The sequence below is a fragment of the Rhagoletis zephyria genome, unplaced genomic scaffold (assembly GCF_001687245.7).
Source record: "Rhagoletis zephyria isolate East Lansing unplaced genomic scaffold, Rhagoletis_zephyria_1.1 Rzeph_scaffold_00042, whole genome shotgun sequence".
NCBI lineage: Eukaryota > Metazoa > Arthropoda > Insecta > Diptera > Tephritidae > Rhagoletis > Rhagoletis zephyria.
The window spans coordinates 430,938-449,606 of NW_016157126.1; the positions used below are offsets into that span (position 1 = coordinate 430,938).

The window sequence follows — 18,669 nt, forward strand, 5'->3', positions numbered from 1 at the left end:
AACAAGTTTTCGTAGAAATAGTGTAGAATTCTTGAAAATCAATATTTTTCGATCGGAAAACTTTACTTATCTTCAGGAGATGTCCAGTAATAATACTCAATTGTTTCTTTAACAATTTTTTCATGGTAACTATATTTTATAGGTCCTCCAAAGCCCTTAGAAAATCCAATAGGGGGACCAATAAAATATCCTTAAACATAAAAATGGTTAAATAAACAATTGGATATTGATACTGGAAGTCTCCTGAAGAGAACCACAGTTTTCCGGTCGAAAAATATTGATTTTCAAGAGTTTTATACCATTTCTACGAAAAATTGTATTTTCTCCATATAAAATACATGGACAACTTTGAGCACTCCCTAAATATTTTTTAATTTCAAAATAAAAAAATATGGATTTTTTGGACCACTATAATGTACATATATACATATAGCAGCAGTTAATTTCATTTAAAGAAAAGGCGTGTCGTCCATTACCGCTGTAGCGTATGTAAATAGTGCATATATTTAGGCGCAATATTTTACTTCTTCTGGCGGGGCGACATCTAGAGTCTTCTAATTGTATCTCCTTGATATGATGCCTACAACGAGGTTCATATCTAGACTAGGTTGATATCTAGAATTTGCCATAAATAGCTTTGCTACATTTACAGTATAAATAGTGGTCTGGATATACAACATTGCAAGTTGAGAAAGGCGTTGTAAAAGGCTGTTAAGTGAAGACACACGATTTGTACATTTTTACGGATTTGTACATTTTGGCAGTGAAAGAATGGTGTTGTTAAGAAATTTGAGTTCAGCTCAATAAAAGAATTTCCGAACAACACCACTCCGTACCTGCCAAAATGTACAAATTGAGTGATTCCTGCTTAAGATGAAGACAAACATAGGGAGCTGCGAAAACGTTAAAATTTAAAGCTACCATAAAAGCATAGCATACATATCGTCGATGTTTTTGCAAAACTGCCCATCGAACAGTTGCAAAACCGCCTAAATAGCCATTGTGACAAAACCGAGATGTGGTAACCCAAGAATCGTAAAATTCTTACTAAAACAACAGATTTGTAAAATAATAGCTTAAGAAAATACCGCCTATCAGGGCAATGCCTTCAAAGAAAACCCGTTTTTTCGCTCTAATAAAAAATGTGAGTGCCTAAAATAGGCGGTTTCGCGATTTGTCGATGGGCGGTTTTGCAAAAACATCGCCGATTTGTATATCCGTACATATGTACATATGTACGCTCTTAAAACGAATGCACGGGAAATTAAAATTTTTGTAACGTTGCTTGAGCGCTTTTCAGATTAATGTCTTTAACACCAAATTATTTGATTAACAAATTTTTGCGTAGAACGCTGAAACCGAATCGCAAACGCACTGCAGAGAGTTTCCTGCTGTCATACGACAACAATTGACTAAGGGCCGTTCAATATCCGGTTAACACAAACCGGAGGTAAAATGTCCATAATGACTTTGACGAAAGCTTAACTTATTTTATTTTATTTATTTTAAAAATCTTTTGTTGAAAAAACTTTTTATACACTATTGTTAACTAAAAGCATGTTAAATAAAAGCTTGTTTTTACAAAATATTTCTTTTTTACATTATATATTTTATTTTTATTTATATAATGAAAAGAGCTCTTATAAAGATTTTATTTTGTTGCTTTAAATAGCATTCTAATATATTTCTTGTATATGCGGCCACTCTGGTTTCACATTTAATCTCTACACTACTTCTTTTGGCAAATCATTGTAAACGAACAAACTTCTTTCATTGTTGCAACTGCCCAACTGATAATACATTGCTAGAAATTCGCACAGAACGTGATACTTTAATAATTCACGCAACACTGCGGTTGTGACTGCAACTCGAACAAGCCCATATACTAAATCGTGGTGTTTCTTTTAATACAACTGCGACTGGCTAAGTATTTTTTCACAGGTTATAGGCCCAGTTCACGCACAAAAGTGAAAACAATTTAAGAGGGCACATACATATATATATTGAGAAATTCAAGATGAATTGTGCAGCTTTTGAGAGCACGCTGATGTCACATCGGCTTGACGGCAGTAATTTTAGAATGTGGAAATTCCAAGTAAGTTCAATTCTTAAGGCAAAGGACTGGGAAGATGTTGTCAGCGGAAAATTTACGAAACCGGCTGAGACAGCGGTGGACGATCTGAAGAAGTGGATGCAAAAAGACGGTTTCGCAATGTCAGTATTATTTGCATCACTTGCAGCAGATCAAAGTAAACTGGTTTTGAGCTGCAAAACGTCGAAGGAAATTATGGATTTGTTGGAGGGCATACACAACAAGCGAAGCGATGTGAAAATCATGGGTTTGTATGAAGAATATTTTACAATGAAAATGAACGACGATGAGAAGGGGCGGAATATGTGTCAAGGGTTTGCAATTTGGCACATGAAATCGAATATCAGGGCGAAAAATTGTCGAGTAACCTCAAAATGTGCCGCATCATCAACGGGTTGTCATCAAAGTATGGTAATTTTCGCACAATATGGTTCAATATCAAAGATTGTCGAAGCATGGACACACTTTTGGCACAAGTGCAGTTAGAAGAAGATTCAATGAACAAGGTTGAGAGCGAGAATACAGCATCAGTCGAAACAGCGTTTAGTGCAAAACATGAGTGTTCCCGCCTCTCACGCATATTCGCAATACACATCCCCTCTCTCAGCTTTGTCAGTTAGTTAGTCTATGAGTTCAGTAATAAATGAACCAGCAAGCATTAAGCACGCGTCGTTTTATGGATCGATTATCGATAGCAATCGAACTCCAGTTGCGTTGCTAGTTGCCAAAACGATATTACAGATGTCAACTGGCAACTTTCAACTAACAACTGCAGTTGCTCCAAAGTGTGTATACAGGCGACTACATTTTAGTGGTGGCTGGGAATATTTTTGGAGCGTATTTAGGATCGAAAATTGGAAAATTGTGTCATACATTTTACTTTTTAATAATTAATTAATTTTAATAATTACTTTTACAGAATATGGTGAAAATAACAAAACAACTTGAAGTTTTCGTTCCCGTGGAGTACGCTCTTTTGGCGAAACAAAAGCGAACACTGATTGCAAATTTTTTCCTTTATCAACTGAAGTACCTCTTTTAAAACGACCCCGACACACCAAGTTTTCCAAATTAAAGTCATTGCTGTGGCACTTCCTTCTGCGAAAAATCTAAGAGATGCACAAGCTGTTATGAGCGGAGGTTTTGTAGTTGAACGAAGGGTTCATCTGTTTATTAACCAACAACAGCTTCTTTTGGAAGTCTTCAATATAATTTGAAAATGAACACATAACGGTAACAAAAGAAATACCTTGAGAGCATTACGTTTTGCTTCAGTACACGCGGTAGCTCTAGAGGATTTGTATTATCCTTTAAGGCCGCGTTCATGCACTTCTCTTCCTCTTAAACAAATAACTGTGATGAATTTAGCTTTATTGCTGTCTTTTCTTTAAAACTCTTTATTTGAATAATTTATTTTTAGTCGCGCAGCTTGTTTACAGCCGCTTGCTGGTTGTCGAACTGTCCAGTTTCGATTATCGATAAATCGACAGCAACTGACGATAGTTGCCATTCGTAATACAAATTTTCTTTCCAGTTGCGTTGTCAGCTGGCAACCGAACCGTGGTTGTGTTGCTATCCGTAATCGGCCCATTAATTTACTCCGCTACTGCCGCAAGATGGTCCTTCAGACCGGATCTCGGTTATTAACGCATATAAAAAAATCGCTTAACAATATAAAATTAATTTAATCGCAAGTACTAAAGTGAATACGCAATTAACTAAATACAGACTACAAAAACAATAAAACTAGAAGTGCACCTGCATTCGCTGCCGTGAAAGTGTATGTGAATAAACTATTTATGTTCATTGAAACCTACAGCCAGTAAGGCAAAAGAGCACATCAGGGAAACGGTTATTTTAAGGTCATATTCATTTCTTTGGTACACCGTTTTGAAGTGCATTGAAATGTCTGTGAACAAAAGAGACTCGGCACGAAATGCAATTAAACGCTCTCTTGAACTCAGTAAAGCTGAAAGCGGAAAATACTCCAAACAGCAGCTGGAAGTATACATAGAGCTTTTACGTGAACAATGGGGCCGGTTCAGTATTGCTCAAGAAATTGTGGAAGAGTCTTGCGGAGCAAACGCCATAGAAGCAGAACAGTACGAAAGAGAACAGGGCGAACAATGGTATGCATCCGCAATGTCAAATTTCAAAGCAATGCTCGAAGCACAATCTCCTCTTAACACAACAACAGTAGGCGAGGTTTCACGCAGCACATCTGTCATTCCAAACATCAAGCTTCCAGCATTTAATTTACCTCATTTTGAAGGAGATCCGACAACATGGCTCACATTTTTCGACAGTTTCAGTGCCATCGTACTAAAACACGAAACGCTGACTGGAAGTCAAAAATTGCACTATTTACGCTGCTGCTTGTCTAAAGAGCCGCTGCAACTAATCTCAAATTTCAAACTTCAAGATGCAAATTTCAGCGAAGCCTGGAATTTATTAACAACACGGTACAATATTCCGCGTGTTAATAAAGATCATCATTTCCGTGCTATTTTTTCGGTGCAAAAGGCAAACAGCGACACTCCCACTGTAATCAAAGGCGTATTAGACCCCATCATGCAAAATGTTCGTGCATCGAAGGCTTTGGCGCTGCCGGTTCAACATTGGGATGAATGGTTTATACACGTAATTGTGCATAGGCTAGCAAACGAAACAAGACGACAATGGGAACTTTCACTTGGAGAACAACAAGAGGTAGATCTTAATATTTTGCAGGAATTTCTCGAAACTCAATGTCGCTCGCTAGAGGCAGCGTTAACGCATACTGGGTTTACGAAACAGACTGCAGCAAGACCCAAAAACAAAATAAATGCATATCACGCCACGCAAGGGGGTCAGACGGATTCCAAACGGTGTTTGTATTGTTCTGGTGAGCATAGAATTTATCAATGCCCTCAATTTCGTGAAATCCCGGTAACCACGCGAAAGGACGTAATCCGAAATAAAAACGCTTGTACAAACTGTTTGGGCGAGATGCATAAAAGAGACAAGTGCCGAAGCGCATCAACGTGCAGAATATGCAGACATCGCCACCATACGCTACTTCATTATTCCGAAACCTACACTACTTCGATGGATACTGCGAATTCACAATCATCCAAAAATAGTGATAATGCAAACATCACCTTACTTGCAAGGCGTTCGTCGTACTCTGCCACTGCCGCACTAAGCGCACCAGAAGCAACCACTTCGGGCACACATTCTGACGCGACCTTTAGGCAAGCCGTTCTTCTCGCTACTGCCCAATTACGAGCATGTGACAGGCTCACACTCTTCATTTATAACTGAAGCATGTGTTCAAAGATTACAATAAGCTAAAAGGTGAAGTTATTGTGTCCGGAATCGGATGCTCAAAGGGTAAGGTAAAGGGCGAAACATCATTGTTGTTGACGCCAATGGAGGTCACCGAAACATTCCCTCTATCTGCTCTCGTGTTGACAAAGCTTACAGAATCTTTGCCCGCGGCGAAAATACACTCTTCCAAATGGCCGTACATTGAAGGCCTAAAATTAGCTGATCCGCAGTATTACTTGCCAGCTCGCATAAACTTAATTATAGGATCTGATGAAATGTATTCTCTATTGGAAACAGAGGTTATAAAGGGCCCGCCTAATACTCCGATCGCGCAGAAGACAGTTTTTGGCTGGGTGCTGTTCGGCAAGTTAACTACTTTAGGTAAATCGAACAATACATCTCCTTGCTTATATTCAGATATCGACTTAACAAAGGCAGTGATAAAGGCGTGGACACTTGATGAATTACCGGAGACTCGTTACTTTACTACTGAAGAGACAAGATGTGAAAAGCTATTCGAAACAACTCACCGATGAAACACGCAAGGACGCTTTATCGTGCATTTGCCATTTAGGCAAAACATTAAATTAGGTGACTCATGGGCTATAGCGGTACAATCTTGGTCAAGAATGGAAAGAAGGCTTGAGCTAAATAACGAGCATCGAGAACAATATCATGCATTCTTGCACGATATGTTGGATCAGGGTCATATGGAGTCGGTAAGTAACGTGCCTTCGTCAAATTGGTATATTCCACATCACAGCGTTATCAAAGAGTCGAGCTGCACAACGAAAACTCGTATCGTCTTCAGCGCTTCGCAAAAAAACACAAACGGCCTGTCGCTTAATGATAATTTGATGATCGGGCCGCAACTTCTATTTTAAACCGCTTTCAAATTCACATGTACGCTTTAACCGCTGACATCAGCGGTATGTATCGTTAGGTAATGGCCGCTGAAGAAGACGCCGATTATCAACGAGTCATATGGCGCAGAAGCAAACATGAGCCCCTACAAGATTAAGGGTTACTTATGGTATTGCCTCTAGTTCTCATCTCGCAGTCAAAGCGCTGCAGCAGACAGCCAAAAAAGCCGCTACATTCTACCCCCTCGCATCTTCCGTCATCCTCCGAGATTTTTATATGGACGACTTGTTAACCGGTAGCTCATACGAAACAAGCCCCAATAGTCTGCGCAAAGAAATATCCCGAATACTTGGAAATGGTTGCTTTGAACTGCGGAAGTGGGCATCAAACTCGCCATTCGTCATCCGCAATATCCCACTCGATGCAAGAGAGCACAATATATCTCATTTGCTTGCTGACGATGATACAGTACGCGCTTTAGGACTAATGTGGAATTCCACGGATGACTACTTATACTTCGACATCAAATTGGGGTCCCCACCGAAAAATCTCACCAAAAGATCGCTTTTGTCAGATTCCTGTCGATTATTCGATCCTACAGGGAAGCTGGAACCTTGGTCCCCAAAACGTTATTCCAACGACTCTGGCAGCATGGATTAGACTGGGATGATGCCGTACCAGAAGACATCGCCGTTTGCTGGCTGAATCATCGCGAGAATTTAAAATTACTTTCTGGACTCTAAATCCAAAGATGGCTTGGAACCGGAATGGAAGGTTCAAAGACAGATCTGCACTGCTTCGCAGACGCTTCACAGCAGGCGTACGCTGGTGTAGTATACGCTCGGACACGACATGCTGACGGCTCAATAACTGTAGCTATGGTAATTGCAAAAACAAAGCTCTCACGTCTCCGTTCTATTTCTATAGCTAAGCTCGAGTTGTGCGCCGCCGTTCAAGTGTCAAAACTCACACATCACGTTCAACAATCGTTAGCTGGACTGGTACCCAAAATATATGGATGGACGGACTCCATGAACGCATTGGCCTGGTTACAAAGCCACCCCAGCCGCTGGTCTGTATTTGTAGCGAACCGAGTCGCCACAGCACAGTCGAATATAGCATCGGAAGATTGGTCCAACGTATGTACAACCGATAATCCAGCTGATTGCGCATCAAGAGGTATGCAACCTGCGCAAATTATCCAGCATAAATTATGGTGGAATGGGCCTTCCCGGTTGGCGCAGGATGATAAATACTGGCCTAACTCACCATCAATACCATCGAAAGAGCTGGAACTGCACCCAAAGCGAATCCTGATATATGCTCGCAAGGTTTTCGCCGTTTTTACGTTTGAAACGCATTACAGCTTATTGGTTGCGATATATACGCAATTCGCGGGAAAAGCAAAGGCAAGGAGGTCCGTTAACATACGCAGAGTTACGTGCCGCCGAAGAATACTGGATACGTCAGGTGCAAAGGCAAGCATTCAACGAAGGAATCTGGTGTTGCGCACACTCTAAACCCATCTCGCTTCGCAGCGCACTAATTCGGCTCAACGTATTCCTCGACGACAACAACATATTAAGGGCGGGTGGTAGGATTCGGCGCTCCGCTGTATCGCCAGACATCAAGTTTCCTATCGTCTTACCGTCAAAGTCCATCATCGTAATCATGATAATTAATGACCTTCACAAAAGCCTCTTGCGCGGTGGACCACAACTTATGNCGTCAAAGTCCATCATCGTAATCATGATAATTAATGACCTTCACAAAAGCCTCTTGCGCGGTGGACCACAACTTATGCAGACTGTACTACAACGTCGGTTTTGGGTAATGGGCGCACGAGGATTGGTTCGAAAAATCTTTCATAATTGTACTACGTGTCGACGTCAAAGTGCTATTCGACAGCAACAGATGATGGCCGACATACCAAGCTTTAGGGTTAACTACGCAGGTCGACCTTTCTCTGTCACCGGCGTAGATATGGCTGGCCCATTTAGCGTAAAATTCGCCAAAGGCCGCGGGTCAAAGTCTACCAAGGGCTATACNAACAGATGATGGCCGACATACCAAGCTTTAGGGTTAACTACGCAGGTCGACCTTTCTCTGTCACCGGCGTAGATATGGCTGGCCCATTTAGCGTAAAATTCTCCAAAGGACGCGGGTCAAAGTCTACCAAGGGCTATACAGCTGTTTTTATTTGCATGGCGACTGGCGCTATGCATCTGGAATTAGCGAGTAACTTATCCTCAGAGACCTGTTATCAGTGTTGTTAAAAGATTTGTCTCACGTCGAGGTTATTGCCGTACATACGTATCTGACAATGGAACTAATTTTGTGGGTGCTGAGAAGGATCTACGGACAGTATTTCAACAGGCGATGGACGATCCGAAAATCCAGCAGCTTTTTGCGAACTCTAGCGTAGAATGACAGTTTAATCCCCCAAGCGGTCCTCATATGGGCGGTTTTTGGGAGTCCGCTGTTAAGCGTGTAAAGTTCCACCTTCGGCGAGCCCTCGAATCGACCTTGTTGACGTGCGAAGAGATTTGTACCCTGATCACCGAAGTAGAGGCTTGCGTCAACTCACGCCCTTTGTGCCCGCTCTCGAGTGCTTCGTCTGACCTGGAAACATTGACTCCTGGTCACTTTTTGATTGGCGAGCCCCTCAAAGCATTACCCGAACCTACAATGCTCGATTTTAAGGGTAATATAAATCAACGATGGCAGCTTATATCCGCCGTACGTAAACATTTTTGGCGTCGCTGGCAGCTAGAATACCTTTCAACACTGCAAACTAGAGCTAAATGGGTGCGTCCGAAGAAAAACATACGAGAAGGGGACTTGGTCGTGGTGAGGGACGAACGTATTCCTCCTGCGAATTGGAAGCTAGCTCGTGTCGTCAAATGCCATCCTGGACAAGATGGTTATACAAGAGTAGTAGATATCAAAACTGCCGAAGGCCTGTTGACTAGGCCCATCGTAAAGCTTGTACCTATTTTATCATATGATGAAAAATCTCAGTAGTATATACTCATATTTTATGCATCACATAAGTTTGCACACTTTATTTTTTTTACAATTTTGTAATTTAACAATGTACAAATTATTGAACTACTCATTTAAGGAGGCCGGTATGTTCGCGCCTCTCACGCATATTCGCAATACACTTCCACTCTCTTAGCTTTGTCATTTAGTTAGTCTATGAGCTCAGTAATAAATGAACCAGTAAGCATTAAGCACGCGTCGTTTTAATTTAATCCGCTACAGCCGCAACAATGAGAAAAAGAAAAAGAAAAGGAAACCACAAACTAACGGAAAACCAAAGTCAGCTTGTTTCTCTTGTGGTCAAGTTAGTCATTGGAGACGGGATTGCATAGAGAAAAATAAGCAATCGAAAGACAGATCAAAGAAAGAGTCGAAATCATATGCTTTTTCTGCTCTTGATGACATTTTGGCGGCAAAATATGATGACGTATGGATAGCTGATTCTGCTGCAACTAAGAGTGTAACTCATCGCAAGGACTGGTTCATTGAATACTCAACTACAACGGAACAACGGGGTGTTAAACTGGCAAATGATGAAGTTATCGACGTTCTTGGCACTAGAACAATTAAGGTCGAAGCATTTGTCAACGGTAGCACGGAGACTCGTTGACTAGAAAACGTACGGTATGCACCGAAATCAACAGTGAACTTGTTATCAATTGGCCAGTTGACACGAAAGGGGTTTCGTGTGAAATTTGAAGCAAGCAAATGCATTGTTCTAAAATCAGAAGATTGTAGCAGTCGGGGTGAAAGATAAGAACGACTTGGTGTGGATGTTATTTCGTCCAGCAATTAAAAATCGTGCTAATTCATGCTTCGTTTCAAAAGAGTGCAATCCTTCGGCGTCGTTACAACAGTGGCACAGAAGGTTGGGTCATATCAACGTAGCTCATATTAAATCGATGGTTAATAAGAATTTGGTAAACGGAATCGAAGTCACTAATGCAAATGATTTTTTTTGCGAAGAGTGCCAGTTTGGTAAGTCTCATCGGAGCTAACATCCGTTAACTGAGAGGCGAGACGTGTCGAAGGGTGAATGTTTTCTCATTAACTTGTGTGGAAAAGTGGAAACGATGGGAATCGGTGGCCAAAATTATTTTTTTCTGTTGAAAGATGAAGCTACAACATTACGAACGGTTTTTTTCTTGGGACACGAGTCCGAAAGCAATGCGCATCTGGTAGAATTTTTGCCATTCGTCGAAAATTCCAAAGAATGCAAAGTAAAACGTATTCGATGCGACAACGGAACCGAGTTCATTAACCAAGACGCAAGAAACACATTAGCGAAGAGAGGTATTATGATTGAACGCATTGCACCAAATATTCCCGAGCAGAAAGGTCGCATCGAACAATGTTATTAGCAAGCAATATGGATAAATCATTATGGCCAGAGGCAGTTCGAACAGCGGTTTTTATTTTGAATCGAACGACAAAGTCAAAAAGTCGGAAAACCACACCCTATGAGCAGTGGTTTGGTGAGAAACCGTTTCTTGGTCACTTAAAAGTGTTTGGTACCATTGCGTATGCTCACATTCCTAAAGTTTTTAGCAAGAAATGGGACGTGAAATCAAAGAAAGTATTTTTGGTGGGATACGAGCCTACAAGCAAGAACTTTCGACTGTATGATCCTGAGTCAAGAAAAGTATTTGTAAAAGCGTAGTTAGTCAACGACGTAGCGTAAATGTAGGTTGACGTACGTAGCAGCATACAAAATTTACTGTTGATAGAGAGAGAGAGAAGCAACGGCAACGTCACAGCCATGCGGTGGTGAGTTTTCGTTAACACGCGAATCCCATTAGGTAGATCGTTTCAGCGTCAACGTACGTCTATGTTACGTCGTTGACGGTTTGCGTTTTAAGTTGCGACGTTAAATTTCATGAGAATTTTATTCGAAGCGAATCGTTAATTATACCCGAAGATGAATCAACGACCGAGAAGACGGAAGAGGTAATAAAAGTTATATCACCAAAAACGATAAAAACAATTGTAGAAAGTTCAAGTGAAGACGAAGAATACCATGATGTCGGTGACGCAGCGGTTAGTCCGAAGAAAAAGGATTATGACCCAAAGCGATCGGGCTTGCGCCCGAATCCAAAGCCAACTGAATTCTACCAGGCGGATATGGCCTTGTCAGCTATTTCGATTGAATCGTTGCCTTTCAGGAGGCGAAATTTTCCAATGAATCGAAACAATGGATGAAAGCAGTGCGGGAAGAAATAGATTCACTGAAAGAAAACGATACATGGGATCTTGTCGATCGACCGGGAAAATGCAAGGTGATAGGTAATAAGTGGGTGTTTAAATTGAAGATGTCTCCAAATGAGGAACCAAAGTACAAAGCTCGGCTTGTAGCCAAGGGTTATTCCCAATCTGCCGGCGTTGGCTACAAGGACACGTTTTCTCCTGTCGGCCGTTATGAAACGGTTCGATGCATTTAAGCTATTACAGCAGTTGAAGACATGGAGATCGCACAATTTGATGTAAAAACAGCATTCTTAAATGGTGACCTGAAAGAAACTATTTACATGCAAGTACCGGATGGTCTCGAACAAGCATCGAGAGCCTGGAACTCAAAGTTTGCGGATTTTATTCAACGCTGTGGTTTGGAACAATCGAAGGCGGACACGTGTTTTTTCTATGGATGCATCAGTTGAGAAAAGGTAATCGTTTTGCTGTGTGTTGATGGCTTAATTCTTTCCCACAGAAATTGCGCTATCGATGCATTGGTAAAGAAGCTAATAAATGAGTTTAAAATCACATTGAGAAACGGCGAATATTACGTTGGCATTGAAATCAAACGCGATCGATTAGCTAAAACAATAACTATCACGCAGGCATCGCATATTAACAAAATTGTCCAGAAATTCCGCATGAACGAATCGAAAATCGTTTCAACACCATTCGATGCTGGCACAATATTGACTAAGTCGAAACAAGAAGGTAACTCAAATTTTCCATATCGGCAGGCATGTGGATCGTTGACATACGCTGCAACAGTCGCGCGGCCGGATATTTCATATGCAGTGGGAGGTCAGTAAGTTTTTGGAAGCCCCTAATAGCACACACATTTGTGCCATCAAACGAGTTTTTCGTTATTTGAATCACACGAAATCACTGGTCATCACATATGTGAACTCGAACGAAGTGTCTTTGGTCGGTTACACGGATGCCGACTACGCAAGAGATTTGGACACCCGACGATCAACAACAGGGCATGCATTCAAGATAGGCAACGGTGTGATTACACGGAGAAGCCAAAGACAAAGTACGGTCGCACAGTCATCAACGGAACAGCTTCCGTTTATGGCCATTACTGAAGGTGCGAAAGAAGCTGTTCGGTTGCGACAGTTACTAAAGGATATTGGCCTACAACAACAGAAGTCTACAACTTTGCACATTAACAATTTGAGTGCAATAAAGTTGGTGCAAAACCCAGAACTGCATCATCCACGTCAGGCTATTTTTCGTACGGGACCTGTACCAAAGTGGAAAAATACACTTGGAGCATGTCGGAAGCCGAGATCAATTGGCAGATGTCTTCACCAAACCCTTGACAAGGCAACTCTAAGAATCAAACGTAACCCGACTTGGCATGATGTGATGTAAGAGAATAAGTAAACTTTGAATTTGAAATTAATTTGTCATCTATCTATCTATGCATACGCTTTCTATTTTTGTAAATGTAAAAATGTTTGGAATGAGTGGGAGTGTTAATATTAGCATTCTAAAATATTTCTTGTATATGCGGCCACTCTGGTTTGACATTTAATCTCTGCACTACTGCTTTTGGCAAATCAGTGTAAACGAACCAACTGCTTTCTTTCTTATTCTTTATTATTGCAATTGTCATACTAAAAACATGTAAATTATAATCATTGAATTCTATATAGATATATACTAAACCGTGGCGTTTCTTTTAATACATCTGCGACTGCATAGGTATTTTTTCACATAAAGTCTATCTTAAACTGAAGCATTTTCATCTAAGTTAAGGGCCCGTTGTTCAATGTATAGCTATCATCAGTACATTATTATCGAAGATTTTGGCATCATGCATATAATATGTGATCGATAGAGCATATTCATGCCTATTACGGTATCCGACGAATGCCATCCGCGGGGAATGCGAATCGAATTGAGAAGATCTGGTATTCTCATAACCGATCGGCAATGGAGTTCGCGAATAAAAATTTGTTGATAAAGCAGTTCGCGGATTCACTGTCACCCCTATTGCGAATGTCGACTGGCAGTAGATAAACGACTATTAAGCGATTATCGATTATCGATGCTATTGCGAGTGTCGCTTAGTCGCTCAATTAGCGACTGTGAATACTTTTTAATCGCTCATCCTTCTATTGCTGTTTTTTAGTCGTTGGAGTTTGCGTTTATAAAATTTACATAAGAAAGTGGTACTATAATGGATAAAAAGTAAGTCAATTGAACTGGAAGTTGTAAAAAATTGTGAAATATACATATGCATGTATGTGTCTGAATTACAGATCAAAAATTATAAGCAACAAAAGGCAACTTGCGCGTTGGTCGCACTGATGCAGGAGAGTGAAGACATAGGCAAAGGAATTTCCGGAAAGAGTAGGGTAGGAAGCTCCGCTTCTATTGGAAAAGCATATAACTCCGGCTACGCCATCCACAGTGTTTTTGCGGAGAACCAACATCAAAAGTTTATACAAAAAAACTGCATAATTTATTAATTGACTAGTGCTCGGAAATTTGAAATCTTTATTTTAAATTAAAGTTGAATTCTTTCAATACACTTGTTATGTTGTTATGTTAAAGTTTTTAAACTCGGGTCACGCATTTGGACACAAAAACCCAACACAACTTCTATTCATAAAACTCACACGTGTACATACACCTTCCATGTCCAAGGGATCCGACGAATCTCGCAATTCCCTCCTTGCTTTAGCCGACTCTACTAATCTATTAGCTTCCGCATCATCTTCCTCATCACTAAACCATATTTCAACTGTGTCCATTTTTTAAATTTTATAATAAAAGCAATTATTTTAAAAATGATGTAAATAAAACACTCAAGAAACAAATGTATGCAAACAAACAGCTGTTTACAATTCTGTCAACCATTCACAATAGTACAAATTTTTATCGATCAAGTTACACAATAGCAAAATAAAAGATGATCGACTCGATCGACAAATTTCTATTCTACTGCCAGTCGACACTCGCAATAGGGGTGTGTATTCCCATAATCGTAATCGAAACGCAATAAGTGTCTTTTGCTCTAAGTGTCATTCGCTGAATAATTGTTGCGGATTTAATAAAAAAAATTGAAAATATCACGCAATAAGATGGAATTCAATAAAAGGTGACTTATTTTTAACATTTTTTAGTAAATTATATGTGCTTATTATGTTTTCTAACAGAAGTCGTACCACAAACCGAGAACAATTCGCTTTAATGGCTGAACGGATGAAGCTCAACGGGGGCATTGCCAAAAGTATGTCCAATGAGCCACCAGAGGTAGTATCCGTGTTCTGGACATCACTTAGCACGGACTTAAATGCGTTAGGACCTCCAACAAAGTCCCTTGCCGAGTGGAAAAAAGTAAGAAAGTTGATTATTTATAAACCAATTTTATTAAACTTGAACTATTTTCAGGTATGGTCAGATTTTAAATCCTCCATAAAGAAAAAATTGTCTAACAACCGAATACAAATGCGAGCAACAGGTGGAGGTCCAAATAGGGAGGTACAATTGACTGCTTTGGAAGAGGAAGTTGCGCAGCTGGTGAATATTTATGACGCCGTTGCGGGAGTCTCCGGCAGGCACTGTGGTACGCCACAAGGCCCATCTCGTGGTAGCCACACAGACAGCGCAGCTTCCGAGCCATCTACCAGTGGTGCAGTAAACAGGGAAGAAGCTGATAATATGGAAAATGCTGAAAATTCAAATGGAAACAGTTCTTCACCTACGTCTCCGCAACCCCAACAGAGAGTGCCACAAAGGAGAACCCAATTGACGCTCCTTAAAACTCAGTTGGATATGCAAAAAAAATATTACGACAACGTCGTATGTAATTTAAAAAGTCAAAAAAGAAAAATGGAAGATGTAGCAAATAATTTAAAAAAAATGCAAAAAACAATGAGCAGTCTCAACAACAACGTTGAGGGTATGCGCTCCATACTAGGGAACTTAGTTGCCGAGACAAAAAGACATAATTTGGTAACGGAACAATTATTGCGGCACAAGACCAAAGTTAAGGAGCAACTTTTAGAATTGGAGATACAGGGAGTGAAAAATGCGCTAAAGAAGTAGTAGATATAGTTTAAGTTTAGCTATGAAGGCAGCAATACATATCTAGTTTAGCTTTAGCCATGAAGGCAGCAATACATATTTAGTTTAGCTTTAGCCATGAAGGCAGCAATTTTATTTATAATAAAATAAAACTTATGACAAAAAACTTTGGAGCATTTGATTACGTAGTTGAACTGCTTCAGTATAATACCTCTCCGGTCGCTCGATTTCTTGGAAATCGGTGTCTGAATCTTCCTCATTAGTTACGTGATCAAGATACTCATCATGGATATTGTAGTGAATGCGTAAATTGTGTAGTGCCGCAGCTACATTGATTATTTTCACAGCCTTTTCAGGAGAATAATGAAGTTGGCGCGCAGACAGAAGACATCTACACCAGTTTTTCCAAACACCAATAGTTCTCTCTATAATGTTTCGCCCAGAACTATGCCATTTGTTAAAGCGACTTGAAGGAGTATTAGGTGCAGGGTTCCGAAAAGGAGTTATAAGCCAGGGTGCGAGACCGTACCCTGCGTCACCTAAGAATTAAATAAAAAATTATTATATGTAAAGAATATGAAGTTGAATAGTAAATTATATAATTTATAGTTATACCTAATAGTCGCAGATTTCGATTACCACCTTCATATTGTGCTTGGAAGTATTGTGATACGTCGCTGTTAGACCAAACAAATGAATCGTGAGCTGACCCTGGGTATTTCGCGTTAACGTACCTTATGCGCTGTTTATGATCACATATCTAAACCATGAAAAAAAAAATATATAAAACTATTGCAAAAAAAATGTACAAACTTACAACAAGCACATTGAGACTATAGAAGCCTTTTCTATTATAAAAAAGGTGAGAGTTTGAGCCTGTAGGTTTTGCTATCCTTATGTGCGTACCATCAATGCACATTACAATCCCGGGAATTTTCGATTTGTTGTAAAAGTAACTCCGAGACTCCATTTGCTCCTCGTCATTCATTTTTAAATTCAACCACTTATCACACAACTCGTTTTCCAGAATATCAATAACCTCTGAAAATATCTTAGAAACTGTTGGTTGAGCCATACCAAGCATGTAGTCTTTGCCAACAGCATTTTGGTAGCTTCCTTCTGCTAAGATTCGCAGACATAAAGATAGCTTTTGTTGCCGACTAATTGCTGTGGATTTTATCACGGGAGGAATTTTACCGCAAATTATGCTTGAAATATGTTTATATGCATTTTTATTTACTCGAAATTGTTTAATAAACCTGTTGGAGACAAAAGTGTATATTCGCATGTGTGATCAAACTTTTATACTTATTTTGCTTACTCTATGTCTGTCAGTTTAAAAATGTTAGGTGCTCTATCCCTCACGGACCTTCTTACACTTGCGGAACTACTTTCATCTTCATCATTGTTAAAATAAAAAGCAATCGAATCCATTTTAACACAAATTTAATTTTTTCCAAACACAAATTAATTAAAAATGACAATTCGAGAAATGTCAAAAAGCGTTTGACACAATCCGCTGCGTGAGTCGATAAAGCAGCCATCCGACGTTTATGGGAATACCGCAAACTTCAACATGCGAGGGGAATGCGAATCGAATGCCATTCGCGGGAGTGGCATTCGTCGGATACCGTAATAGTCATGATTATATTTAACCGGAGGTAGAAGTTCCGATTTGTGTTAATCAGACATTGAACAACGGGCCCTAAGGGCCAATTTCAAATGAATATTTAACGGCACTTAAGTTTAATTGTGGATTGCTGTTTAAATTCCATTTAGCTTTCGTTGGGGTTCAGTTCAACTTTATCTAAATATGCCAATTAAAAGGCAGTACTTCTGCTTGTTCCTTGAAATTGTTGTTGCATTTGCTTGTTTGTTTACATTTTGTGCTGAACAGCTGATTGGTTTTTGGTGGGGTTGGTTAAACAACCTACCAATAAATCTTGGTTGTTTGCAGGGTGGGAAAAAACTCGGAGTTCGAGCGAGCGAGCGAGCAAACTCCTACTCAATGCCTCGCAGACAACGAGGCCGCAGCTCGTACTCGTAGCAGCAATGAGGCGAGGCACGAGAAGTTTGGCTCGCTCGCCAAACGAGCGAGCGCTGCTTGTTTGCTCGCGCTCCTATTAAACGAGCGAGGCTGTTGTGTGTTGCCTCGCTCGCAGTGCGAGGCGAGTAGCTGTCTGCATGCTCACTCTGCTAGGAAAGACGAGTGAGCGACGAGCGAGCGCTTCGAGTGTACTATACAACACATGCATTTTTGTGCATAAAAATGTGGGAATGTATGTCAATAGATTATGTACGAAAGTATGTTAATAATTGTAAGGTATTATAATAGGGCAGCATTTAAAACAACAAATAAAATTTATTACATACATAAACATAGATTATGGAATGAATTTTTTAGAGTTATATTCATACATGTGTACACACATAACATGCATATTTATATATGTTTGTATGTANTCCGTAAAGATTTAAAATGGTCTCTTTGGGCGTCCGTTCTTATTCGCTGACATTTTCTTCTGGCTTTATTGCATTCAGATCGAAGCTCAGCTATTTCCGGTGTCCACCAGTAAACCCGCTTTCTTGTAATTTTGTTGCCCTTTTTGCTCATTGACGCATCGCATGCCCTGATAACAGCTTTTGAGAGCTCTTCTGAAAGAGCTTCCGCATTATCTGGTGTTTCACTAACGTCCCTGATACCATCCAGTACTAGTTTAAACATATTTGGGTCGAACGATTCTTTATACCATCCTTTACCATACTTTTTGAAACATCTGCTAGAAGGGTTTCTTACATCACAGATTTCAATTAAAATCGCTAAATGATCACGCTGGGTATAAATGTCACTAATCTTCCAAGTGGTTTTTGGTGCCAGTGATTGAGTGCAAAATGCAATGTGAACGACGGAGCCCCTGCCATTTTTCTCAAAAGTGTTTTTGTTACCTGTATTCAGTAAGAACAAGTCGAGTGGTGCAAATGCCTTTAATAGGGCATGCCCTCGTCGGTTTGTTCTAACGCTTCCCCATTCAACGGCCCATGCATTAAAGTCACCCGCTATAAGCTTTGGAGAATATAACATGGCGTCT

At 40.2% G+C, this 18,669-nt stretch overlaps 3 protein-coding genes across 3 annotated transcripts; 2 read left to right on the forward strand and 1 right to left on the reverse strand.

Moving 5' to 3' along the window:
- Positions 1-3,997: 3,997 nt before the first annotated feature.
- Positions 3,998-5,395, forward strand: LOC108367015 (uncharacterized). Its single transcript, XM_017621534.1, has one exon. It carries the CDS (start codon positions 3,998-4,000, stop codon positions 5,393-5,395), a length of 1,398 nt encoding a protein of 465 aa, XP_017477023.1.
- Positions 5,396-14,673: 9,278 nt separating this feature from the next.
- On the forward strand, positions 14,674-15,627 carry LOC108367210 (uncharacterized). Its single transcript, XM_017621807.1, has 2 exons — positions 14,674-14,890; positions 14,945-15,627. The coding sequence occupies exons 1-2, from the start codon at positions 14,696-14,698 to the stop codon at positions 15,599-15,601; spliced, it is 852 nt and encodes a 283-aa protein (XP_017477296.1). The 5' UTR covers positions 14,674-14,695; the 3' UTR covers positions 15,602-15,627.
- A 67-nt stretch (positions 15,628-15,694) lies between these two features.
- Positions 15,695-17,031, reverse strand: LOC108367201 (putative nuclease HARBI1). Its single transcript, XM_017621798.1, has 4 exons — positions 16,902-17,031; positions 16,398-16,839; positions 16,196-16,340; positions 15,695-16,119 (listed from the first exon to the last, which is right to left on the reverse strand). Exons 1-4 carry the CDS (start codon positions 17,012-17,014, stop codon positions 15,734-15,736), a joined length of 1,086 nt encoding a protein of 361 aa, XP_017477287.1. The 5' UTR covers positions 17,015-17,031; the 3' UTR covers positions 15,695-15,733.
- Between the last annotated feature and the right edge of the window lie 1,638 nt (positions 17,032-18,669).